This window comes from Brassica napus, chromosome A9 (genome assembly GCF_020379485.1).
Source record: "Brassica napus cultivar Da-Ae chromosome A9, Da-Ae, whole genome shotgun sequence".
NCBI classification, from domain to species: Eukaryota; Viridiplantae; Streptophyta; class Magnoliopsida; order Brassicales; family Brassicaceae; genus Brassica; species Brassica napus.
In genome coordinates this window covers 25833904-25861807 of record NC_063442.1, presented here as the reverse complement: position 1 = coordinate 25861807, position 27904 = coordinate 25833904, and the positions used below count along the sequence as shown (strand labels likewise).

Below are 27904 nucleotides of genomic sequence, written 5' to 3'. Positions count from 1 at the left end.
AAAAGAAAAGAAACAAAAATACCAAATAAAAAATAGCAAAAAACACCGAAAAATCTAGTGAGAGAGTAAGAGATGGGGACGAAGAAAAGCGAAATGAACCAACGAGGAAGAAGACATTTATAAAAAGCTTTCTCTATCCTTCGGTTTAGCTTCACTTCTTGTCTGCAAAATACAGACTTGAGAGTGATTTAGAGAGATCTGTGAAGAGAGAGAGATCTTCCCTTCATCTCAGGACACCTCTCTTCTTCTTATCCCAATCTCTACTTCAAAATCTTCTCTCTCCAGATATTTTTTTTTTCTCAGAAGTTTCAACTCTTATTCTCCTCTCGAAGAAAACAAAGTAAGTGAATTCGAATTCATCGTTCGTTCTTTATTCAACTAATTGTTATATATATAGTTCTATTCATATTCCTCTGTTCTCTTTTTTTTATTTGCGTCAGATCCATTTCTTTATCGATCTTGATATTTTATTTTGATTGGTTAATGGGCACGACTAAATCCTTTAAAGATCTCATCTTTCTATGAACTTAGTTCCCAAATCAGACCCCAAATTGAAAAAATTGCTGCAAAAGTCTCGATCTTTGGGTAAATGATGAATCCAGAGATGTAGAAGTTATTTTTAGCGTCAAAACAAAGGAGTAGTTGCGACTGATGTCTTCCAGTTTCAACTTTATTGACCCTAGTGGGATGCTTTAGGGGGTTGTTGTTGCCTTTAGTTTTTTGGGGACCCATTTAATCATGTCTTTAAGAAAAAAAATATGTTAAAAATGCGACAGGAGTTTCACTGTGTTGTAAAGTGTCTATTTCAGATCTCACCAATCCCATTTGTTCTAAATCTAAATCTCATTCATACTATTGATCAAAGGTTCATATCAAAGTCATGTTTGTATCTTTCATACAACTTTTTGTTTAGTTGATTTACTAAGTGGTTTACAACTTTGTTTGATCTAATTCTTACTTTGGTGTAGTAGTAGAACTATGAAGAACGGGAAGCAACCCGAAAAGGGATCTTCTAGGATCTTCTCACTCACAGTCCTGTTCATCGCACTATGCGGTTTCTCATTCTATCTCGGTGGGATGTTTTGCTCTGAGAGAGACAAGATCGAAGCCAAGGATGTCACAAGTACCACTACAAAGGCTGTAGCTTCCCCTAAGGAACCAACGGTCTCAGCTCTTCAAATCAAATCCGTTTCTTTCCCGGAATGTGGTTCAGACCTCCAAGATTACACCCCCTGCACCGATCCAAAGGTTTTCAAAAAAAAAAATCACACTCTCACTTTGTTACTTTTGCTTCTAATTGCATAAACTTGAACTATTGTTGTGTGTTGTTTGCTTGTTCTCAGAGATGGAAGAGGTACGGTGTCCATCGCCTAAGTTTCTTGGAGCGTCACTGTCCTCCGGTTCACGAAAAGAGCGAGTGTTTGATCCCACCGCCGGATGGTTACAAACCACCTATAAGATGGCCTAAGAGCAGAGACCAGTGTTGGTACAAGAACGTGCCTTATGATTGGATTAACAAACAAAAATCAAACCAGCATTGGCTTAAGAAAGAAGGTGACAAGTTCCATTTCCCTGGTGGTGGTACCATGTTTCCTCGTGGTGTTAGTCACTACGTTGATCAGATGCAAGATCTCATTCCAGAAATGAAAGACGGTACAGTCAGGACCGCCATTGATACTGGCTGTGGGGTTAGTCTCTTACTCTCTCTCTTGCCAACTTCTCTAACCGATTCCGGTTTATAAAGGTTTTGAGTTGGTTTGTTTTGTAGGTAGCGAGCTGGGGAGGTGATCTTTTGGACCGTGGGATACTAACAATATCTCTAGCTCCTAGAGATAACCATGAAGCTCAGGTTCAGTTCGCGCTTGAACGTGGGATCCCTGCTATTCTCGGGATCATCTCCACTCAACGTCTCCCTTTCCCTTCAAATTCATTTGATATGGCTCATTGCTCTAGATGTCTCATTCCCTGGACTGAGTTCGGTAAGCATCTGCTTCTTGGTTTACATTACAATGTGATTGCATTAACCGAATCAATTCTTGAACCATATCTAAGTGGGGTGGTTCAATCCGGATTTTGGTTCGGTTTAGGATAATTTTTCCGATTTTTCGGTTATTAAAATATTCATATCCAAGATAAAACCAAGTCTATTATGGATGGTTACGTTTGGATTCAGTTTTAGTAAAACATACTCTTAATTCTCGAAGAAATTTTGGTTTTAGATCGGTTTTCCTGTTCGGTTTCGGTTTTTCGGTTATAGAAAATGAATCTATTTATACGGTATTAACATATGGTTCTTCTCAGATCGGTTATTTCTGTATGGTTTGGATCGGTTCGGTTAATCCGGGTTGAACACACCATCAACTGATTCTGATTTTTTTTTGTAATTCGGTTTATTATTTCATTTAATATCAAATATTTTGGCACTAAGAAGAATGATTGTATGATCTTGCAGGTGGAATCTATTTGCTTGAGGTTCACCGTATAGTCCGACCTGGAGGTTTCTGGGTTCTTTCAGGTCCACCAGTGAACTACAAGAGAAGGTGGCGTGGGTGGAACACAACAATGGAAGATCAGAAATCAGACTACGACAAGCTTCAGTCACTTCTAACCTCAATGTGTTTCAAAAAGTACGCGCAAAAAGACGACATAGCAGTGTGGCAGAAACTCTCAGACAAGTCCTGCTACGACAAGATCGCAAAGAACATGGAAGCTTACCCTCCCAAATGCGACGACAGCATAGAGCCCGACTCCGCTTGGTACACTCCCCTCCGTCCCTGCGTGGTTGCACCCACACTTAAAGTCAAGAAGTCGGGTCTAGGGTCGATCCCGAAGTGGCCCGAGAGGTTGAACGTTGCTCCGGAGAGGATCTCTGACGTTCACGGAGGAAGCGCGAGTGGGTTGAAACATGATGATGGCAAGTGGAAGAACAGAGTGAAGCATTACAAGAAAGTGTTGCCAGCTCTTGGGACGGACAAGATTAGGAATGTTATGGATATGAACACCGTTTATGGAGGTTTTGCTGCTGCTCTTGTTCAGGATCCTGTTTGGGTCATGAACGTTGTCTCGTCTTATAGCGCGAATACGCTTCCTGTTGTGTTTGATCGTGGTCTCATCGGGACGTACCATGACTGGTATGGAGAATCTTTATTCACGTAAAAAGTCTGGTTTTGATTATGTGTATTGAGTGATATTAACGTGCAAGTGATATTGCAGGTGCGAAGCTTTCTCGACGTATCCAAGAACGTATGATCTTCTTCACCTTGACAGCCTTTTTACCCTTGAGAGCCAGAGGTACGGTTTGGGTTATGATTTGGTACGGTTTCGATTTCGAATTCGTACGGTTTAGATATGGTATGGTTTTGGTTTCATTTCTCAATTGGATAGAGTAGTTTTTGTTTCCCAAACCAATTTCGGTTTTCTGTTTTTTGGTCTGGCAAATTCAGTTTAGGTTTTTTCGGGTATGTCAAATAAAAATACCAATTCAACGAATTTAAGAATAGTTTCGGTTTTCAGATCGATTTAATGGTTTGCTCGGATCAAAATGGTTTGGTTTATCCGAAATTAAACACCGTGAAAATATTCAATTTACCGGTTAAAATTGAATTTGAGATTTGGTTTTTTTCTGTAGAGGTTCTTGTGGTATAAACGTGTCTGTAAACCTGGTGGTAATGTGAAACAGGTGTGAGATGAAGTACGTGTTGCTGGAGATGGACCGGATCTTGAGACCGGGTGGGTATGTAATAATGAGAGAATCGAGTTATTTCATGGACGCACTCACGACGTTGGGGAAAGGGATGAGGTGGAGTTGCCGGAGAGAGGAGACAGAGTATGCAGTCGAAAGCGAGAAGATTCTTGTTTGCCAGAAAAAGCTTTGGTTTTCGTCTAACCAAACCTCTTGATGACAACACTATACCAAAGTTAAACCGGAGATCTATGGGATTATATCATAGATGTACTCTTTTGAGGTTTACAGAGACAAAGAAAGAGATCTGAGTTCTTTGTTACCAAGATATAGCTAAAAGATTTTTATTTTTTGGGTTATGTTTTACTTCTCTAGTATAAATTCATACATTATTTTTTAATTATAGTTTAATATATATATGTAACAATTATATTAAATAATTATAGTTTGAAATTTCTGTTTATGACATTTTAAAAGCTAAACGTATATTTTCAGAACAGAAAAATATTGCGGGAAAATGAGGAAGAGCGCAAGGACCCAATACTCGATTTCAGAACTCCAAGGGGTTCGCATATCTCCTCTGTTTACCATCTTCGTCGCGCGATTTGCGGCCTAAGATTACGTTCGTTTACGTATTGCACGACACGACTAAACATGCGATTAAAAAGTTGATTGTTTGTGATTTTTGGATTAATTTTTGGTTTTTGTTTTTCCAAAATCCATTTTGCGACCAATCAAGATTTTCAAAGAATAGATTTCCTAAAATGTAGGGAAATTAGTTTTTGCAAATAACGTTTTTCTTAACACAAAACCAAAAGCTAAATTTTCATAGTTTTTTTCTAATCCTACGATGTGATTCAATTTTTTTTAAATTGTTTTTATTTTATTTATACTTTAATATAAGAAAAAAGCAAAAATGATAATTACTGTAAACAAAAAAGGTTTAGTAAGATTCATTTGCTTACTATTGGGATTATTTTTTAAAATTCATGATATTTATTCTTTTATTAATTATTTTGAAACAAGAAAAGTTATTTTTTTTTAAGAAAAATATCAGACCAAAAAATCATTAATTGTATTTTTCAAAAACCAAAAGGATAATAATTCAGAATTAAAAATATATTTATAATTTTATACACTTTCGGAACTTATAAAAATACATTTAAATTTTATTTAGTATATTTAAATAATCTAGCAATTGATATCTTTATTTATAATATTTGAATTATAAAATATTTTTAAAATAAAAATACCTTTTTAACTTTTTAATTATTTATTTTCATCTTTGAACTGCATTAATTATGCTGTCATATATATATATATATATGTGAATTGTGGTTCATCTATCTAGTTCGCATTATTTTCTCTTATAAAATAAATTTATTAAAATAATAAATTTATTTTTTAAGTGGCAATATTTTGTATTATTTGTTTTTAATAATAAGTAATATTTTATTTTAACTTCAAACAAAAATAATCATTCAATTTTTCTAAAAACTAAAACTATACAAAAATCAAAAGCTAAACGTATATTTTCAGAACAGAAAAATATGGCGGGAAAATGAGGAAGAGGCCAAGGACCCAATACTCAAAATCTCAATTTCTGAAAAATGATTTTTGAAAATCATAAAATTCTGATTGGAGTCGGAATCAGAACTCCGAGTGGTTCGCATATCTCCTCTGTTTACGCTATGTTCGTTAAACGTGTCGCGTGATTTGCGGCCAGCGAACGACACGACTAAACATGCGACTAAAATTATATTCACTTACGTGTCGCGCGATTTGCAACCTACGATCAGTCGCGCGGTCAAGATTTTCTTAATTTTTGATTGCTGTTTTTTCGAGCAACTTAAATCGATCAGTCGCACGGCATCAAAACAAACAACAACCTGCGACCAATCGCATGTCGCAGGTTAGGCGACAACAAAACGAACAGGAATTTGCTATTTGTGACCAGTTGCATGCCATAGGTCGACTTTCGCACGATAGGTAAACGAATGGGGACTACGCCGCAGCCGCCTATATAGCTTCCCCAGCGACCAATCTATCTTCTACTTCTGGATTGTGTCGCTCGAAGCCCAAAGAACCTAGCATCCTCCGGGTACTAATCTTCGTCTTCTCCTTCTGGATCTGTGAACCCTCGATTCAATCCCAACCCGCAGGGGTTTTACTCTTCTGTGTTGGTCGTCCCTCTATTAACTCTACCGAGTATCTCTTACATCTAACAGTGGGTTGAAACTGGAATGCAAAGACATGTTCAGCTCAACTCGGTTAAAGCTGATTTGCGAAAAAGCTTAGGTTCTACGTTAACTCAGCTCGGGTTGAATTTGGTTTACTTATTATGGTGATGGTTCTTTTCAAGATGGGGAGTTGCAGGCGATCAAGATGGTCCTTGCCTTGGGTGAAAGTTCAACGAATACTGCCCACATCAAACTCTACAATAATGTTTTCTTTAAATACTTCTTTTTGGGAACAGTTTAATCCTCTCTAAATGGAGTCTTTTTTTGGGAAAGTGGGTGACCTGAGAAAGCAACAGAAACATTGTTGATACTTAAACCATATACATAACTAAAGGTGTGTGTGTTCCTCTTACTTTTTCATATAATCGTTTTGGTTTTGTTTAAGAATGTTCAGCTACAAATAACTTTATTACGGAGATTGGAAAATACATTCACCTGTCTTGTTTAATCTCAGCTTCTCTTTGTTTCTCCCGAAAGACTTCTGAATGTAGAATTTCTATCAATGTTTCACATTTCTTTTATCTGTGTTTATTGAATTATAATCAGATCTAGTCATACTTATATTTACATAAGTTAGTTATATTTACATAAGTTAGTTATTATACAAAGAGTCATGAACTTTCATTAAGAGTTGTGTCTTTACAACTAAAAGCTGTGTTTTCTCAACACACTGGTTAAGTTCGAGTTTGTCTCATAAAAACATCATAAGTGTAATACAATTCGTTTTTCATATCAATAAAAACAAGTTTCAGTAGATATTTTGTTTTTCCCTTCAAAAAACATAGCACATCATTCTTTCTCTTTTATAAGTAAAATTCTTGTTGTGCCTTGATCAAGAAGAAACAATATTTTTCTAACATGCTTTACTGTTGAGAGGATAAAGAAGCTTGATATTGATATTCAAAAATCGTGATATTGATAATCAGAAATTATGATATTAGAGAACAAATTGGTGATAGAGATATGGGGACAAAACATCAAATGATTCCGATCTTCAATGGAGAAGCATATATATAGTTTTTAGAAGATCAAAATGAAGACGATCCTGAAGACGAGAAAGCTTTGGGATTTTATAGAAAATAGAGATACATTGAGTTCGTCTTCTGAAAACACACCAGCATTAACCAGAGAGAGAGATGATCAAGTTATGAAAGATATGATGGCAATGCAAATACTCAAACAGCAGTTTCCGATGTTATTTTTCCAAGGGAGTTGTCAAGTGAAAATGATTAATCTTCAATTTCTTAGAAGAGAGTATGAGAATTTGAAGATGAGTGAAAGTGACATCATCAATACTTTCAGTACGAAATTAATTAATATGGGAAATCAACTTCGAATTCATGGAGAAGAGAAGTCAGATTATCAGATAGTGCAAAAGATTCTTATTTCACTTCCAGAGAGGTTCGGTAGTATTTTGGCTGTACTCGAACAAACTAAAGATCTAACTGTAATATCAGTTATAGAGCTAATAGGTACATTGAAAGCACATGAGAAGCGTGAAGAATTGCGAGAAAAACGATCAACGGAAGGAGCGTTCTACGGGGAAAAGTTTGTTTCAAAAGGAAGAAAAAAAAAGTGAAGATAATCATCACATGCAGACCGATAAATGGTATGGTGTTTGCAAACAAAGCAATCACAATGAAAGTCAATGTTGGTTGAAGAAAATGAAGAGCCAAGGAGCCTTTTCACAAAAGATTGTAAATAATGAGAGAAGGTGTTTTGTGTGTAACAAACCAACACAAACCGGGACATCTAGCAAAGAACTGCAAACTTAGAAAGACCGAAAGTGCGGATCTAAGTATTGAAGAAACAAAAGATGACTCAGAAGATGAAAGTCACATGTTGTTTAGTGTAGTTGAAGAAGAAACATCATCAACAGTTGATGATGAAGCATGGTTACTTGACAGCGGATGTACTAACCACATGACCAAAGAAGTATCATACTTCATCACTCTTGATAAGAGTATAAAATTACCAATCAAATTGGGGAATGGTCAACGAGTACGTAATCACGCAGGGAAATGGATTATCCAAGTAATGTCATCAAGCCAAGGAGAGAAGGTCATCAAAGAGGTGTTTCTAGTGCCGAACTTAGCAAGGAATATGTTAAATGTTTCACAAATGGTACCAAATGGGTATGTTGTGTAAAGCCAATCGATGTTTCATAGATGATCCTCAAGGAAGAATGATGTTGAATATCAAGATGAAGCAAAAGATTAATTTTTCTATTTAGATAGATTAAATCGGAAGCTAATGCATTACTTGCACATGAAGAAAAGAGAAGGGATTGGGAAAAGAAAGAAGTAAAGAAGATTTTTTTTCCATCAAACGAAACCGAGTTTCAAGATAAACAAGCACGTGAAGTTTCTCAAACGATGAGTGAAGAACCTCAAAGAAGTGAGGAAGCCGTAAAGATAAAGAGTTCCAAGACAAGCTTGGAGTGAAGTCGAGATATGATTAAGGAGAAGCGTTGAAATATAATTAAATCTCATCATATTTATATTTCTATTTATATTTATATTTATATTTATATTTACAAAAGTTAGTTATTACACAAAGAGTCATGAACTTTCATTAAGAGTTGTGTTTTCTCAACACACTAGTTCACCTTCTATAAATAGAGATCTAGTCTTTCTCATAAAAACATCATCAAGTGTAATACAATTCGTTTTTTATATTCAATAAAAATAAGTTTTTCTGTAATACATTGTTTTTCCATACAAAAACCAGAGCACGTCATTCTTTCTCTTTTATAAGTAAAACTCTTATTGTACCTTGATCAAGAAGAAATAATATTTTTCTGACAGTGTTGCTTATCATCTGGTAGGTTTGCTTTTAACTCTTGACTGTTCACTATCTACTGCTTTTATGTGTTATCTGTTGTTTTTGGTTGTTGTGAGCTATGCAAAGCAGGTCTCATGGCCAATTGAATTATCCCCTATGACTTCGCTCACTACTATGACTCTTCATGTCTGCACTAGTGATAATTTTAACCAATCTTATTCACAAGTAAAATCTGAGAGACAATTTAACCTTTCTCTCTCATTGAGTGGAGCTAATATGCAGGTGCTTTATTTATAATATTCACCTTTTCTTTGTATATTTTTTTCATATAAGGAGGTAATGAGCATCACTTTTTACTGCAAATTTAAGGTTAGAATATTTGAAAGTATTTTCTAAAATTTACCCGTATATAATTGATTAATATTCATATCCTCTACTTGACAATGTTGATTGTAAACCATTGTTTCCTAGCTCTGTTAAAATTTTCCTTCTAATACGCTACTTAGATTATTTACTTTTTCAGCACATGTTCGTTGATATATCCATAAAATCACTATAGATGAAGGCTGACATAACATACGAGTTGAAGGATTCTGGCTTTTTAACACAATCTTAGAATCTCCGAATGAATTATGTTCATTGTCCAACCATCTTACCAATCGTCTCACAGAGATAGAAACTTTGAAAAGAAGTTTTTGAACTTCATTAACTCCCAGCTATAACTGTTATGCTGAGACTGAGACAACTAATATCTATGTCATCTATATGAAGTTCCAGTCCTTGTGTTTTATATGTAGCCTATTTAAAATATGTGAGAGAACTTGATATTGTGTATAGAGAGAGTGTTGAGTCGATCAGTTGTGAATAGTCTCTTAATAAAAACATCTTTTTGAGAACAACTCGAAGAAGAGTTTATGGTGTTCCACTTTGTATTCGAAGTTGGGATACCTTAACTGAGGAAACATAAACTGCAGTTGATATTCAGTTTATTCTATTTAGTAAATTTATTAACAAACTTATATGCTACTAAGACTAAAAAATAAACTTGATCAATAATTAAACTGAATATCATTACAACCTGGCTAATTGTTTTTTTTTTTCATATCTATCCTATAAAATCAATTTTCCAAGTAAATGTAGAGAACATAAAATTATCATATGTAAAAACCCCTATTCGGAAACTCACTAGGCGCTATCCGTGCGCTTGGGTTGGGCCTAGCGATTTATAAAAAAAATCGGGGATTAATCGAAGATTAAGCGGAGATTAGTTTTAGGGCATTTATATACTTCTAGGGGTTATATACTAACTTTGTCCAACTCTTACGATGTAGATGCTTGGTCTATTGGTTAGTTCCTTTCTAAATGTGGCACATGTCGCAGGTTCGAGGCAAGGTTTGTGTTAGGTTTAATGAACTTCAAAATTACAGAAATATCCTCATCGTCAACCTGTTGAACCTGAGATTTTTTACGGCCGTTTTTTTTTCACTATCTCACAGTTTTGCTTGATAATCTTACGGATCCACACCTACATATAATAGATCTATAACCTAAAAAGTGATTTCGAATGAAAAACTACAAAATAGTGACATTTTCTTTTTTTTTCCCGAGTAACTGACCGTATAAGGTCAATTCGCCACGGTTTGCCTCTGCGTCACGTTTATCCGGCGAGTAATCGGCCGCCGATGCCGCGTTTTCGAACAAGGGTAAAAACAGAATATTTAAGTGTACAACAATTGTTCATAACTTCGAACATCACGATTATGGATATGATACAATGGGATTATTATACATTTGCGTATAATTTACATGATCAATCAATTTATTTTTTGGATATGACTAGGTAAGAAAATAAATATTTAATAAATTTTAATAAATTATCTAAATAAAAAAAAGTACACATGAGAAAAAATTATGACTTCTATTTTAATAGTTAAATTTGAACCGAATATATTTTCAGATTTACATATTCATTTACGATTAAATAATTCTGGTTACCTAATTTCTTACAACTATTAATGTTGGTTGACCACATTTTTAACACTTTTATAATAGAGATCATCTTTTCTTTAATACTTTTTTGATCTAATTCATCTCTTCTACCTTATTAGCGAAGAAGATTTCTTTGTATTTGGTGTATGACATCTGCTTTCTCTCTTAAATTTCGTTAGCAAGAAGAAAGTGTACGAGGTGAAGTCAGATGATGATTATTATTATTTTTATAGACGTTATGTTAGTAATGTATCACCCAAATTTAAGTTTTACTTTTCTTGACAACTTTATAAACTCATTGACTTGTTGCCTTAATTTCTCTTTTGTTTATTTTTCCATTTCTCAAAGCAAAATAATAATTATTTTTCAAAAAAATAGTGATTCTTTCGGAACGTATCAATATATATTTTTTAATTGAACCGAACCTATTTTCGGATTAACATTTTGGTTTACGATTAATAATATTGGTTACTATTATATTAGACATTAGCGACATATCAATGATCTTTAGAGTTTCTTTTATTCGACAATTTCTTTTTAAAAATGTGTTGACTTGTTGACATAATTTCATATTTTTGTTTTAGAAATTTCATATTTCCATTTCGCAACACAAATAATAATAGTTTTTTAAAAAACAAAAATTTATTTTTTCCAGAGCTATCACTATATATTTATAATTGAACAGGAACTATTTACAGATTAACCAATTGGTTTATGATTTATAATTTTGTTTACCTACTTGTTTACAATTATTAATGTTGGTTAATCATTTTTAATATAAAATACGTCTGGGACCAACTAGTTGGTTTCCAACATTAATTTTGGTTGATCACATCTTTTTATGGGAACCTTTCATGATAAACCGAGTGGTTTAGAATCAAATCATCTTTATTAACCACAGTTTTTTATAATACACTTTTCCCGATAAAATAACTGGTTTAACAATAATAAAATCTTCGTTAACTAAATTTTTATTGGTAGAAAATACGATTAGTAGAAGATAAATTCATTATCTTTAGCCTATTGGTAAAAGAGCTCTAGCCAAAATTTCTATCATAGATTTGCTTCCCCTTGACCATCTAACCGTACCATATTGATGGATTAGTTGCATATCCAGATGCAATGTCTCGCGAAAATAGTTTTTGGGCTTAAAAAACCTTTGGGATCCACGGTTTTCAAAAAGAAAAATTCATTATCCTTTTTATCTGATTGAACATCTGATACAATACAAAATTCCATGACAGACAAAGTTGAACGTTACTAACTTCCGAGTAACTTCAAAAATAATTTATCGCAAATACATTATTCAACGGCCCTTATTCAACATTTGTAAACGGTACTTCTGGGAGAGTCCGTCCTCCCAATGATCGAATAGTATGAAGAACAAGAGTGTACAATATGCTAAGCTTACATTGTAATTCTAAGCTAATGTATGATCTCTTCTTCTTTGAGAAGAATTAAAGAGACTCTGAGCTAATCACACTAGCTGACCAACGTTAGATGATAAATGAACAACGACCAAGCAACACAACCTGATAAGCAACCTGAGTTTCTTCACCGCCACTCTATTTGCCTTTTGTTGTACTTGCTCTGAATGCTTTCTGGAAACCTGATAAGCAACCTGAGTTTCTTACACTTGAGTTTCAAGTTATTTTATAGAGCAAGGAATGGGGTGTGACCGAAGGCCTTACTAAAGTTATCGCGTGGGCCTTCACTTTCAAACGAACCTTTCAATTTCAATCCATCTCTTGCCACAGAAAAGATGAAAAAAGTATAGCACACCTCATCATTGTTTAGTTGATCGAACACTGAGGTGTAGTAACAAGTCTTTGAGCATGTGTGACAAGTAGGCCCATCAGGTGTTCCAACTTTCAAGGTATATTATCTGAACAATCACAAACCAATAAAGTTTACTGAATAGTAGTTAATCTAAATAGTAGTCAGATTATAATAACAGGTGGTTCCAGATAGACAAACCGAATCTCGATCGCATAAGCACATTGATGAAGTTATTGGACGTCTCTCCCTTTGTCTATAAATTGGATTTCCGAGAAGTGATGGTTGTGGAGAGAGCAAAGCCTGGCATTAACACCGCTACAGTGTCAACGTTTGTGCTATTGTCACAGCTAATTCTTTGTCATCCCATTTGATGCTGTCCAACAAGTTATCTACAAATACAAGGCAGCAGAGAATTAATTATTGGATTTCAACCATGTAAGCTACTTATAGTATAATACAAAACAGTAAATGCGGATTTGATATGGAAGGCAGAGAGATATGTCACAAGGGAGTTTGTTTATTTGTGGGGCACAGATGTAGCTCGTGCCATCACCTATTTAGATGACCAAGCAAACGATGGGCACCTTGAAAGAGAAATCCAAACATAAAGATGAAAACCATCAAAAGGCCTTACCTTGTCTCTCTTTTATTTACCAGAGATGTAACAGTCTGCTGAGTACAGAAGCTGAGCTGGCACAAGGAGACTCTTAGAATGAAGCTGAGCTGGCAACCTGAACAGAGAAGACCGTTAAGAGAGTACAAATAGACTTCTTTACCTTGACAGTTAGATCACCTTGTAATTGGGATCTTTAGAGGAGTGTCTCTCCATTTGAGGCAAGTTAAGAGAGGTTTCTCTCTGGATTTGAAGGACCTTGGCGTTGGGGTTCATAGCCTTCTCGTCTTGGTATGGTTTCGGTTCGTACGATAAGCAACAAGATCGTCTTTTCCATCTTCTATCACAGTCCCAACCCAATAGTCAAAGGGTAGGAACATGACCATCTCTAGCCAAATTTCAGACCAAATAAAAGCCAAACACTGACAAGACCAATTGTAACAGCAAAGCAAGCCAAGTTGTTCAACTCTTAGTTGTGGTTTTTAAAAGAGTATGGTTGTATCCGAAGTTGAAATAACGCAATTGAGAAAACACAAAATGCATAGATGAGATGAAAATTAAAATTTGTATTTAAGGAACGATGTTAATATATATACATAGTTGCTTTAATGTAAAAACAATGGATGAATGTGTCGCTGTGGCTGTACAAAGTAGCCAGCAAACTGTGGTGGGTAAGGATGGAACACAACCGGTCTTGGTGGTGGATGCAGTACCGGTAAGTAACCACATCTTGGCTGTACCGTCACATAACCACGTCTTTCCATCACAAAAGCTTCTTCAGCTTCGTGCATAATATGCATAGCGCGTTTCATACGCTCTTCAGTCTCTTCCTCCTCTTCACGCTTTCTCTTTTGTTCCGATTCGTGCATAATATGCATAGCACGTCTCACACGCTCTTCATTCTGTTTCTCCTCTTCAAGCTCTCTCTTTTGCTCCTTCGATATGCTGAATATCAAGTCAGTAAACACTCGGGCAGTGAGCTCGCTGTCGGAACCGGCATGGTGCGCATCACCCACACGTTTGATGTGAAGATCGTCTGCTATTCTCTGCAAACCGTAACGGGCAGACACACCTTTGCAATCAACCGCAATCTTCTTGACATCAAAAGTAAGCCCTAGAGTTTCCTCAACGGTTTTGTTAAAAGCTTCTAAAGTCTCGGGCAGTGGTTTTCTTCCGGTCAGGCCTTGAACCAGATACGCTAAGTCGTACGAACCGTCGAACGAAACCCACTTCAACTTGTTGTCCACGTCTTTGAGAATCTGACCGAACTCTTTGAAAAACTCTTCCATCCCCACTCCCTCTTGTCTGATTTTCTTGAAATTGAGACCGTTGCGTCTAAGAAACTCTATCGACTTCTCGTTACAAGCATCGGTTCTCGCATCAAAATCCTTGAAATTAACCTCCCACGTACCCCCGATACTTCCGTCGCGTTCAAACAGAGTGAAACCTAGTTGAATAGGTTTTGTCCGTTCGACATTGAACTTCAAATTCTTGTATCGAGTCTCGTCCGTAGCGCCTATAGGAGTCTCCTTCAAACAACCCGGGAACTCCGTATCCACGGCTATGAACTCACACGTTTTTAGAACTTTCTTAATCAGTTCCATCTCTTCTTCATTCTTAGAACCAAAAATTTCTCTCATTGTTTCTCTCTAGGTAATATTTCTTTATGCAAAACAGATTGTATTTTGTAAGTGATGATGATGATTGATGTGTTATATACTTAATGTAACTGATGTTTTCCTTTTTTTTCTCACAATTTCCTTTTTTTTTTTAATATGTTGACATGCTGACCTAATTTCCTTTTTTCTGTTTGGTTCTGGAAGTTTCCTTTTTCTGATTTGCAAAACAAATGGTGGACCGTTGGCAACCAAAGTAAGTTGACCTGTAATATTAACGTAAACATATAAATCTTTTGTTCTTTTTCATGTACTTCTTCGAAATATCATATTGATGATTTACAAATTATTTTACACATGTTTTCAAGAGAATTAACTATCAACAATAAATGATGAAGATAGAAAACATGTGTAAAATAATTTGCTAAGGTTATAAAAATACTATGAACTAGGTGATAACTCGCGCCCTGCGCAGAGTGAATAGATTTAAAGATATTATCAATTTGAATTTGTGCATGTGATTGGTTATCAATAGTGTGATTGGTTTTAAAGTTATTACTTTTAAATCTATACATATTAAAAATCTTGTTATATGCACAAATATTAGATCTAATGGTACATATCAAACGAAATTGTGCATGTATATATAATGTAAGCTTATTTGTTTTTTTTTTTTAAATGCTTGTGTGGTTGATTAGGTGTAAATTTGATATATTTTATGAAAAAATATATAATAGTATGCAAAAATTTATAATAATTTATTATGAATTAAAAAAACAAAACATAGGAATTAGAATTACTGATTTCATAATAAAAATTATCATTATAATATCAAAAGAAACATAAGTAATAGAAAAATAAAATACGAAAGAAACAAATTATAAGGAAACAAATAAAAAACTGATAAAACTAAAATGATACGAAAAGGATCTTTAGAACTCTTGGTTTCAATCCTATAGAGAGAAATAATAAAGAACTAGGATTGGATCCGCGCCCTGCGCGGAGTGAGGTTGATATTAAAATGATCTATAAAAATGATGTATTAAAATTATGAAACTGTATTTTGAATGGTTGGTATAATATAAAGTGAACTATATAGAACTTAAAAGCATATATTTTATAGAAATGAAATATAGTGGACTTTATGTAATAGACATTAATTCTTAAAATTGTTTGTTTATATTTGGTGAATTTTAATGTATAGAATAATTTAATTTTGTTGGGCCTTATTTCATAGTTGTCTAAAATCAAAAAGAAAAATTAGTTTTCTTTAAAAAAAATTCAAGTTGCATAATAAAGGGTGTCCACAAAAATAACACGCTGACTAATTTTTGAAATGGCTACGGAAATCATTTTGAAATTAAATCATTTTGTTTGTACCTGTAAATACAAATGATCATAATAACATTTGAATATTAAAAAAAGAGCTTTTTCCAATTTTAAAGAGAATATTTATAATCATAATTGAGAAAAACATCTCAACTTAAACTGTTCATATATTTGTTTATGATGTATTAAAATTATGAAACTGTATTTTGAATGGTTGGTATAATATAAAGTGAACTATATAGAACTTAAAAGCATATATTTTATAGAAATGAAATATAGTGGACTTTATGTAATAGACATTAATTCTTAAAATTGTTTGTTTATATTTGGTGAATTTTAATGTATAGAATAATTTAATTTTGTTGGGCCTTATTTCATAGTTGTCTAAAATCAAAAAGAAAAATTAGTTTTCTTTAAAAAAAATTCAAGTTGCATAATAAAGGGTGTCCACAAAAATAACACGCTGACTAATTTTTGAAATGGCTACGGAAATCATTTTGAAATTAAATCATTTTGTTTGTACCTGTAAATACAAATGATCATAATAACATTTGAATATTAAAAAAAGAGCTTTCTCCAATTTTAAAGAGAATAAGGGGATTAGTTTACCAAACTAAACATATGTACTTACTTACCAAATTCACTAAATAAAATGATATACCTCTTTCTGAAAGCATCAATTTCTGGATCACTGGGTTCAATATTCACTATCACTCTCTACATTGTCTTGAAAGGTTTCAAATCGGAAACAGAGTTAAATCCAGCCATGAGTATGCTTGCGAGAATGTTTTCATAATTAATCTCGAGAAGAAGGGTGTGGTGATTTTATGCATTGTAGACAACATATATTTATATTAAGAACTCAAACCGGTGTAGGATTAATGACACAAAATCAAATCACCGTAATTAAAGAAAATACTACCTATTTCATTTCACATAACTTGCGCTCTAATCCCCTTATTAAAACTTACCTTAAATTTGAAAACATCATCAAAATTCCTTTTATATGACAAAATTGAGAAAAAAATCAATAAAAGTAAGATTATTAATTTATTTAAACAATCTGAATCCATAATATAACTTCCTTATATACATCAGTTCCTAATTTATAAAATTTTGAAATCATAATCGACTCCCTATTATTACCAAAAATTTATCAAAATTATTGGCTGAGCATATTATTGACCAATAATTAAGGTATTGTATAATAATTTTCATTTAGGAAACACATAATAATTAAATGTTACCAAAATCTTGAATTAAAAATATGTCAAATTTATTACAAGTTTCCTTTTAACAACCATGTACAATTGTCCTTGCCAATCACCAATGTTTTTAAACCCGACCCGAAGACTTACCGGATCGCTGGGTCACTGGGTCGACCGCGGACGAACCGCGGATTAATAAATGAATTAATTTTATTATTTAATAATATATCAGCTATGTAAATAAAAATATAGAAACTAGAATTTAATATTTTCTAAATGTTTTTATAAACATAATATAATAATTTGGATATGTATATTTTTATGTTTAATAACATTTAGAAAATACTTAACTTTAATTTCTATATTTTTATTTTCATTTGATATAAAAAATATCAAAAAACGTTTAGACTATTTATAATTTTGTTTAACAAGGTAAGAGTTATGACATCTAAAAAAATCAAGACATAAAATTTATAAATATTTAAATGTTTAATGTGAATAATAAATTAAATTTCAAATGCAAAAATAAACTAAAAGTAAAAAATCATTATAATAAATTATCAATAACGGAAATAAACTAACACCAAATCACATAAACTAGTTTTGGTTTTCTCTACCATCGTTCACTTTATTTTCTTCAAGTGACATAGTGAAATCTTCATTAAAATCTAAAAAACACAAATATAAAACTGAAAATGAAAAACCTAACTTTTTTTTGTCAATATATAACTTCTTAATTAGAAATTTAGAATATAAAACATAATCTAAAAACATAATTAAAAATTAAAAAAAGAAGTAAAAGTTATTTATTGGTTTAACCAGTGGCTCAACCGGTACCGGGTTCCGGGTTTTACTGGGTTTTTGCGGGTTTCTAAATATTGGGTTTTTCACAAAACCCAAACCAAATTTTTTCTGGATTGCGGGGTTTACCGGTTCAACCACGGGTCCGGGTCGGGTTTCAAAACACTGCCAATCACGTTTATTAAATATTACCTCAGAATTAAATTTGTATTTGATTACTGATTACAATCAGTTTAAATTTCATAGGATCGAGAATTTCAAACCTAGACATATTTCTAAAACATTCACTTACCTAATTTTCGGTTAGTACGAAACATTCAGTTGCATGTCTAAACCGGCAAGTTGCATGTCTGAACCGTATTTCTAAATCGTTGTGTACATGACCGCAAATTTGATAAAGCTGAGTGTAATATTCATATGGGCTCTTAGATGTCTATAAATTTTTAAATGAAGTTCTTAAATTTTTAAAGTAAAGTTTCCTTAACTCATATGAATATATATGATGGAATGTGTTTTGCATAAAACTTTGCTAACATTGAGTAAAATGGAGTCTCATACACAACAATGAATCATGTAACATTGTTATTATTAAATAGGCGTATTGTGTATAGTCAAAAAAAAAACAAGAAAAATATTGGTTGTCTCTAATATATATATAATTGTTGATTATAAACATTAGTGTTATGCTATAACTGATTTTTTATTTATCTATCTATCTTAAATGGTTAAACTATACATTGTCCATTGAAGTATATTTGATGGACCATCGTTATGATTTAGAAATTAATAAGACCATCGTTATCACATTATAGTTAGACATTTAATTTGTAGCAATGTGTGCCCTGGAATATTTTTACTGTATGCGGTTCATGGATATTTCTAACTATAAATTGTGTTGTAAAACTCAAATTATAAATCGACATTTAATTTGTTGCAACTTTTTTTTGACATAATTTGTTGCAACTTAAATTGTGTTTATATATATATATATATATAATGTCTAACTATATATAAAATGTTATATGATGAATACTTGTAAAAAACAAAACAATATTTTTGTCTCAATCTATTTAACTATAAGAATATAGTTACATGACTTGGTCAACGTCTTCATAAATTGCGCTATGTAGAAAAAACTCACAAAACGTAAGGACCATCGAGTATAAGGGTTTATGAATCTTTCGTGTAGAAGGGAAGTATATGAATCCTTCAACCTTGTTAATATAAAATGCGGCAAGGATACTAATAATAATTACGAAAATATATCATGGGTCAATATTTTTGATAAATATAGGGAACTAATAATTACTACGCATTAACTTATTTGCCTAATTTGCGCAACCGTAGCACTCCGCATTAAATGTTGACGTATTCTTTTGTTTTGTTAGTCAAAGCTTATAGTATATTATGTCAAGTTATAATCTAATGATTGATCAATGACAATTTTTGTAATTAGTCTAGTGAACAAAGGATTTTTAAATATAGGATGTGAGAGAGCTTGTGGTGATGCCACATAGGAAATGACAATTTTGATAATAACACATGAGCTGAAGGTTAATTATCTATAATGCTCCTCAAATAATAAAAAGGGGTAAATAAAAAAGGGATTCTTAAGCTTATCCCCTTTTTATTATTTGAGAAACACTTTTAATAATTAACATTGTCTTGATGTGTGATTAGCAAAAATATCATTGCTGATGTGGCGGTTTCGTAGTCTTTTTCAGTCCACATATTAAAATAGACGTGACTTGTTGACTTAATTATCTTTTTTGCATTTTCTAATATTCCATTGATTCTAAATCAATAGTATTCACTATATATTAATTGAGAATCATTTAAAAGTTATAACCTATAGTTTGTACTAATTACAAAAGAGACTTGATGACATGTCACTTAATTAGATTGTCAATTTACCTTACTTGTCAGCTTAAGAATCAATCAAATAATTTATAAGTCCAAAATTGATTGAATAATTTGCTAGGAACATATACGACCATCATATATTATAATGTTCACAAATTTTTGTAACCGGTTAATTTATTATGTTATGAATCGAATATTAGATTGATGAATTTAATAAGTGGATTTAGAGTTCAAAATTTAGGTTTTAAAGTTTAGAATTTAAGGTTAGGATTTAGAATTTTAATAATGACTGAATCCTATAGTCACTAACATGCGTTGCTAAAAGAAAAAGTCACTAACATGCAAAATCTCCTTTGTTCGTGTATAACCCTAAGAAAGAGCTTTCAAATCATATAAATATAAAGTAGATATACCATGATAACAACATATAAACTAGGTAATAATCCGCGCTCTGCACGGAGTGAGATTACAATTAGAAACTATATATTATATTTTGGGTAAAATTATACATTATAATATTCATGTTTTTATAGGAATATTAGTTCAAAAAAAATTACCACATAGTTTCCAATATTTTATTTAATAAATTGTTTACATTATATATCAATGTATTATTTAATTATTATGCGTCGTGTTAGATATATTGGAAATATTAGTATATATTTATAGAACATAACATAAAATGGAAAATGTGATAACTTCTGTTCTCTCGTTCCTAAATGGGATCTTCTTAAATGTTCGAAAATATTGAATAAAGCCCAAAATAAATATTAAGACGTAGTAAACCATTTTAGAGATGATGGAACTTACGTTAGCATTAATTAAAACCATTTCAATGGTTAGGTCACAAGCAGCATAATATTGTTTCTACAATCGGATGATATTCACCCTTACTCTCTACGTTATCTTAAATGGTTTCAATTCGACTATGGAGTTGAAGCCTGCCATTAGTGTTTTGATTTTATGTTTGAGTTTGTAATGAAGTTTTATTATGAAGAAGGTTGTGGTGAGTAGATGTACGTGGTCAAACATACCTATATATACAAAATTATGTGGGTTTAGGGTGATACTGATTACATTGTATCGAAGTAATTATAGAAAATAGTCACTAAAATTAATGTTTCTTTTGAACTTACGCTCCAATTTAAATTAAAACCTTTTCTCAACACAAAATATAACAAAGAAACACAATAAAATTAAAAAAATGTATATATTATACATATTATATAATAAATGCACTTCCTTTAAGTGTATGCATAAAATTGACTTCAACTCCTCTACAATTATAGTGCTAAAATACTGATTAAATTGTATGCATAAAATTGACTTCAACTCCTCTACCAAATTATGTGGGTTTAGGGTGATACTGATTAAATTGTAACAAAATAATTATAGAAAATAGTCACTAAAATTAATGTTTCTTTAAACTTGCGCTCCATTTAAATTAAAACTCTTTCTTAACCCAAAATATAACGAATAAGCACAATCAAAATTTTAAAAATGTACATATTATACATATTATATAAGAAATGCACTTCATTTAAGTGTATGCATAAAATTGACTTGATATACAACATTAGCTGTATAATACAAAATATTACAAATTGCTGAGAGTATATCAATTAGTATATGGAAAGAAGACCAATCACTTTTGCTTGATGGAAGGAAGATAAATTACTTTTAATTCTGAATATTCTAAATTTAAATTGACAATACTGGAATCGTTATAATGGCTAAGAGTATGTCAATTACCCATGCGACAAATAAACTCTTTTATTGATATGGATTCATGACCAATGTTAAAAGTATATCAATTCATATGTTTATTATGTGCTAAGCTTAAAACATGCAAAATATATTAAGCGTAGCTAAAATAGAACCATTTGATATACTCATTTTGTGCAGATTAAACATGTAAAATATATAAAGGGTAGGTAAAGCCAAACATAAAAATGTATATCATTTAGTATATTTATTTAGTGTCAGATCAAATATTAAAATATATATAATGTGGTAAGATAAAGAGTATATCAAATGATATATGATATATCTACACTAAAATACAAATGTATACGGGGTTTTTATATAAGACATATATTTTCACTACATGTTTTAATCTGACAAAAAAAATATTACGTTTAAAATATTAAAATATATTTTCTGTTCTTATAAAAAATATATCAAACTTATAAAAGCAATGTTTTTAAACCCGACCCGAACACTAAACCGGACGACTTACCGGATCGCTGGGTCACTGGGTCGACCGCAGACGAACCGCGGATTAATAAATGAATTAATTTTATTGTTTAATAATATATCAGCTATGTAAATAAAAATATAGAAACTAAAATTTAATATTTTCTAAATGTTTTTATAAACATAATATAATAGTTTGGATATGTATATTTTTATGTTTAATAACATTTAGAAAATACTTAACTTTAATTTCTATATTTTTATTTTCATTTGATATACAAAATATCAAAAAACGTTTAGACTATTTATAATTTTGTTTAACAAGGTAAGAGTTATGACATCTAAAAAAATCAAGACATAAAATTTATAAATATTTAATGTGAATAATAAATTAAATTTCAAATACAAAAATAAACTAAAAGTAAAAAATCATTATAATAAATTATCAATAACGGAAATAAACTAACACCAAATCACATCAACTAGTTTTGGTTCTCTCTACCATCGTTCACTTTATTTTCTTCAAGTGGCATAGTGAAATCTTCATTAAAATCTAAAAAACACAAATATAAAACTGAAAATGAAAAATCTAACTTTTTTTGTCAATATATAACTTCTTAATTAGAAATTTAGAATATAAAACATAATTAAAAATTAAAAAAAGAAGTAAAAGTTATTTATTGGTTCAACCAGTGGTTCAACCGGTACCGGGTTCCGAGTTTTATTGGGTTTTTGTGGGTTTTGCGGGTTTCTAAATATTTGGTTTTCACAAAACCCAAACCAATTTTTTTCTGGATTGCGGGGTTTACCGGTTCAACCACGGATCCGGGTCGGGTTTCAGAACACTGTATAAAAGGCAGTGTTTTGAAACCCGACCCGGACCCGCGGTTGAACCGGTAAACCCGGTGACCCAGAAAAAATCCGGTTTGGGTTTTGTTAATAATTCAATATTTAAAAACTCACAAAAACCCGAAAAAATCCACTAAAACCCGGAATCCAATACCGGTTGAACCACCGGTTAACCCAATAAATAACTTTTACGTCATTTTTTAGTTTTTAGATTATGTTTTATATTTTAAGTTTTTAATTAAGAAGTTAGTTACTGACCAAAAAAAAAGTTGATCCGCAGTTGACCCAGTGACCCATCGACCCGGTAAGTCGTCCGGTTCAGTGTCCGGGTCGGGTTTAAAAACATTGATAAAAGGGTATATCAAATGATATATGATATATCTATACTAAACCATAACGTAATGTTCTGGTTTATATAGGAAATTCGTTTGGTAAACTGAAAGTCAATACATTTATTCGTTTGAGTATAATTCGGTCATTCCGCCACTAGTAAAATACATCGCTACAGCCACGAACATGCCACACGATTTTCGTAGCAAAAACGTAAGAGCTACGATGTAGTTACGATATGCTACGAAAAAGAAAACGTAGCCCTTTTCTTGCAAAACATAGCAAAGCTTGCTACGAAATTGCTACGAATATATTCGTGGCAATGTTCTCCTACGTTTTGCTACGTCTTTGACGTGGGTATCGCTATATATTAATATTTTATCTTAGTCGGCCAGAAAAAAACAAAAAAATAAGCTTGCCACGAACAGATTCGTAGCAAGCCGTGGCTAGCCCACCGAAAAAAAATCCCATCAATCCAATCCTGCACTTAAGGCAGTGATAAATACAAAAAACTAAGCCACGAAAATGTTTCATGGTAAATTTCGTGACTAGTTTTCTCAGTGCAATCACATCCGTCTGGTTGTGTGCAGAAAAGATTCTAATATTTGCCACGAAACTAATCGTAGCAAAACCGTAGCAATTTTAGTGGTAATTCGTAGCAAAAAATGTAGCAAATATCGTGGCAAATCATGGCAAAAACGTGGCAAGGTATTTTCTATATAAGCAAGCAAACCTACGAGAGTTCTATCACATTGCAAACCATAACAACAATCGTGAAATCAAACCATTTTTCCCTTGTGTTAAAAAAAAAACCATTTTCCCAAAATAAAAAAAATAGAGAGAAATTTCAATGTCTTATTATTTTCAAAATCGAGAGTGGATGGATCGACACATTGATCCAGTTGATAATAATGTTTCGAGAGAATTTAGCGAAGGTGTTGAAGTTTTTATCGCATTTGCCTCGAGTCAAAATTCTTTTATGGAGCGAAAAACCATGCTATGTCCTTGTGTAAGTTGTGGAAACCGAAAGCAACGTGATGTAAGAACCGTATCCCGCCATCTTTACCGAGTCGGCTTCAAAAGTAATTATTATGTATGGTCAAGCCATGGAGAAACCTACTATGACGCTGGAGAATCTTCGACGGGAGGTCAATTTATGGGAGATGAAGCAAGATATGTAGGCGGACCATATGAAGAGAACATTCCTGGAGGAGACTTTGGGTCAACTGAAATACCGGAGAATTTGATGGAGGAACCCAACGAAGAGCAATATGAAGAAGGAGTGTTTGAAGCTTTTGAAGCCGCTAATCAACCACTATATGATGGATGTGTTGAAGGTATTTCTCAACTATACTTGGCATCTCGTTTAATGAAAGTAAAAACTGATCATAATTTGGCGGAGTCATGTATGGATGAGTTATCACAAACTTTTAGAGATGTTTTGCCACAACCAAATATAGCTCCTGAGTCATATTATGAGATGAAGAAGCTGACGAAGTCGCTTGGCCTCCCTGTCGTGAAGATCGATATTTGTGAAGATAATTGCATGTTATTTTGGAAAGAAGATCGCGAGTTGATGGCGTGTCGGTTTTGTGGAAAAGATAGATATCACCAGAAGAACCATGGAAAAGGGAAAAGGCGTCCAAAACAGAGAATGTTCTATTTGCCTATTACGGAGAGGTTGAAGCGTCTTTACCAACAAGAGGCTACTGCATCACAAATGCGATGGCACGCAGAACATGAGTCGCCAGAAGGAGAAATGCACCACCCTTCTGATGCAGCAGCGTGGAAGCATTTTAACAAGGTATATCCTGATTTCGCTGCGGAAAGTCGAAATGTTTATCTAGGATTAGCAACAGATGGATTTAATCCAGTGGGTATGAGCGGTGAATCCCACTCGGTCTGGCCCGTCATCGTAACCCCATATAACCTACCTCCTGGTATGTGTATGAAAAGAGAATATTTCTTTTTATCAGTACTAGTTCCTGGGCCAAGGCATCCAAAGAAGAGCATTGATATCTATCTGCAGCCGTTAATTGAAGAACTAAAAAGTTTGTGGAGCGATGGAGTCGAAGCCTATGATGTCTCGAAGAAGCAAAATTTTACGATGCGAGCCGCACTAATGTGGACAATTAATGACTTTCCCGCTTACGGCATGATGTCCGGATGGATGACTCATGGCCGTTTAGCTTGTCCATATTGTCTTGATGATACAAAGTCTTTTTGGTTGCAACATGGAAGGAAGCATAGCTGGTTTGACTGCCATAGAATGTTCTTGCCTAGGGAGCATCCTTACAGAAGAAATGTCCAAGCTTTTCGAAAGGGGCAGACGGTAACTGATGATCCTCCACCATGGTTGACGGGAGAAGAAATTCTTCGCGAAAGAATCAACAACATCGAAGGACTGAAGGAAACGGTCGATTGTGGAGGAAATGGACACGAGAAACCTGCAAGCACTATAAACGGCTACGGCAAAGACCACAATTGGGTGAAGAAAAGTATCTTTTGGGAGTTGCCGTATTGGGAAAACCTGCTTCTTCGCCATAACCTGGACTTCATGCACGTTGAGAAAAATTTCTTCGATAATCTTATCAACACGGTGCTTAATGTTCCCGGGAAGACAAAAGATAATGCAAAGTCGAGGATGGATCTACCTGATTTATGCAGACGGTCTGAGTTACATATGAAGGATGATGGAACGATGCCAGTCCCGATATTCCGGTTGTCGAAGGAGGATAAAAAAGAATTTCTGCGATGGTTGAAAAATGATATAAAATTTCCAGATGGATACGCTTCAAAGTTTAGTAGGTGTATAGACGAGACGAATAGCAAGATTTCAGGTCTGAAAAGTCATGATTGTCACGTCATTATGCAGCGACTTCTCCCATTCGCGTTTAAGGAATTACTTCCCAAAAGTGTTCACATTGCCATTTCAGGTACATAATCTTAATAATTAGTTTGATATGTGTTATGATTTCTAACTCCTATTATTTTTTTGTAGAGATAGCACTCTTCTTTCGTGATATATCTGCGAAGATACTTAAGCACGAAGATGTTGCCATTTTGAAAGAAAACATTGCGGTGAAGCTTTGCAATTTGGAGAAGATTTTTCCACCTTCGTTCTTCGATGTTATGGAACATCTGACCGTACATTTAGCAGACGAAGCTGCTTTAGGTGGTCCAGTGCAATATAGATGGATGTATCCTTTTGAGCGATACATGTACCATCTGAAAAAGAAAGTTAAAAATAAGGCACACATTGGAGGTTCCATCGTTGCACAATATGTGAATGAGGAAATATCTACCGCTTCTGCTAACTTCTTTGGTAATCCACAAGTGGTACCTGAGGTTCCACTTCCCGGAGAAGTTCGGTTTACATATCAATATCCAGATGTGCCTAACTTGTTTTATCACGAAGGTCGGGTTAGTGGAAAATCTGAAGAGAAATGGCTAACCGATGATGACTACACCGTCCTCCAGACTTTTCTGATGCTCAATTGTGATACATTCGAACCCTACGAAAGGTACTTTGATTTTTTTTCTTGGTTATTGTTTTAGAATATCTGAAGTTATAATCTCTTAAAAAAATTCACAGGATGTTCGAGGAGTTTGTGATGGAGAGAAACCCGTATATGTCTGGTAATGACCTACAAATACTGAAAGACCAACAATTTGCCGAATGGGTGAAAAACTATGTGAGTTTCCGAGATTATTTGATTTATAATTTGAATGAAACTTATCAATTATAGATATAAATTAAATTAACAGGTTGTGCAAGCGAGTAACACATATGAGTTTCCGATGTGGATGTTGGATTTTGTACAAGGTCCGCAACGTAAGTATAAATCTTGGCCGATTTACCATTCACGTGGCTACTGCTTCCACACACATAGCCATGGACAAGATAAGAAAACCCAACATTACGGTGTCCAAGTTCGTGGAACCACAGATACTGACTATTACGGTTTGATCGAGGAGATAATGATGGTTGAGTATTTTGGTTCTGTTGGACTGAAGGCCATGGTTTTTAAATGTAAGTGGTTTGATACAACTGAAGGTCGGGGAATTCGAAAACATAATTCAGGAATCGTTGATGTGTCTCCGCGCTGGCAGTATGAGAAATATGATCCATTTATCTTATCTGGTAATTGTGATCAAGTTTGTTTTATTCCTTATCCGCGGGTACGACATACATCAGCCAACGATTGGTGGGCATGTACAAAAGTTATGCCTAGAGGGGTTCGAGAAACGTCTGAGGATGCTCTTGTTGCGTTACAAGATGATACACACAACCAAGTTGTTGCACGGAGCGTGATGGTGCGCATTGAGACGTATGTTGTCGAAGATGATTCAGATTATGAATCCACGCCAAATGTTCCTGCTAATGACGAATACATTTCAGAAGATGAATTAGACGAGGCTTGTACTGATTCGGATTCTGAATCTGATTCAAGTTCTTAGTAAGTTTGTTGTTTATGAAGTTTTTAAAAATTGTAATATAAATAAGTAATCACTTGGTAATTTGTAGTTTATGAAGTTTAAAATTTTTGTAATATAAATAAGTAATTTTTGAAGTTTTAAAATTTATGAAGTTTTAAATTTATGAATTTTTTAAATTTGTAATA

At 33.2% G+C, this 27904-nt stretch overlaps 3 protein-coding genes across 6 annotated transcripts; 2 read left to right on the top strand and 1 right to left on the bottom strand.

The window, feature by feature from the left end:
* LOC106367163 (probable methyltransferase PMT20) lies at nt 1–4150 on the top strand. 4 transcript variants are annotated; one of them, XM_013806880.3, is made up of 7 exons: nt 1–340; nt 972–1248; nt 1344–1688; nt 1769–1979; nt 2453–3131; nt 3214–3291; nt 3680–4150. In XM_013806880.3, exons 2-7 carry the CDS (start codon nt 979–981, stop codon nt 3897–3899), a joined length of 1803 nt encoding a protein of 600 aa, XP_013662334.2. In that variant the 5' UTR covers nt 1–340; nt 972–978; the 3' UTR covers nt 3900–4150. The 4 variants fall into 4 exon arrangements, with proteins under 4 accessions (XP_013662334.2, XP_013662333.2, XP_048595016.1 ...); XM_013806879.3 differs by having other exon boundaries at nt 969–1248; XM_048739059.1 differs by lacking the exon at nt 1–340 and adding an exon at nt 753–865.
* Nucleotides 4151–9392: 5242 nt separating this feature from the next.
* On the bottom strand, nt 9393–16627 carry LOC125577598 (probable CCR4-associated factor 1 homolog 5). The gene has a single exon (XM_048739057.1). It carries the CDS (start codon nt 14725–14727, stop codon nt 13693–13695), a length of 1035 nt encoding a protein of 344 aa, XP_048595014.1. The 5' UTR covers nt 14728–16627; the 3' UTR covers nt 9393–13692.
* A 7532-nt stretch (nt 16628–24159) lies between these two features.
* Nucleotides 24160–27740, top strand: LOC106412867. Its single transcript, XM_048740477.1, has 4 exons — nt 24160–26215; nt 26281–26803; nt 26875–26974; nt 27048–27740. The coding sequence occupies exons 1-4, from the start codon at nt 24160–24162 to the stop codon at nt 27738–27740; spliced, it is 3372 nt and encodes a 1123-aa protein (XP_048596434.1).
* The last annotated feature ends 164 nt before the right edge of the window (nt 27741–27904 follow it).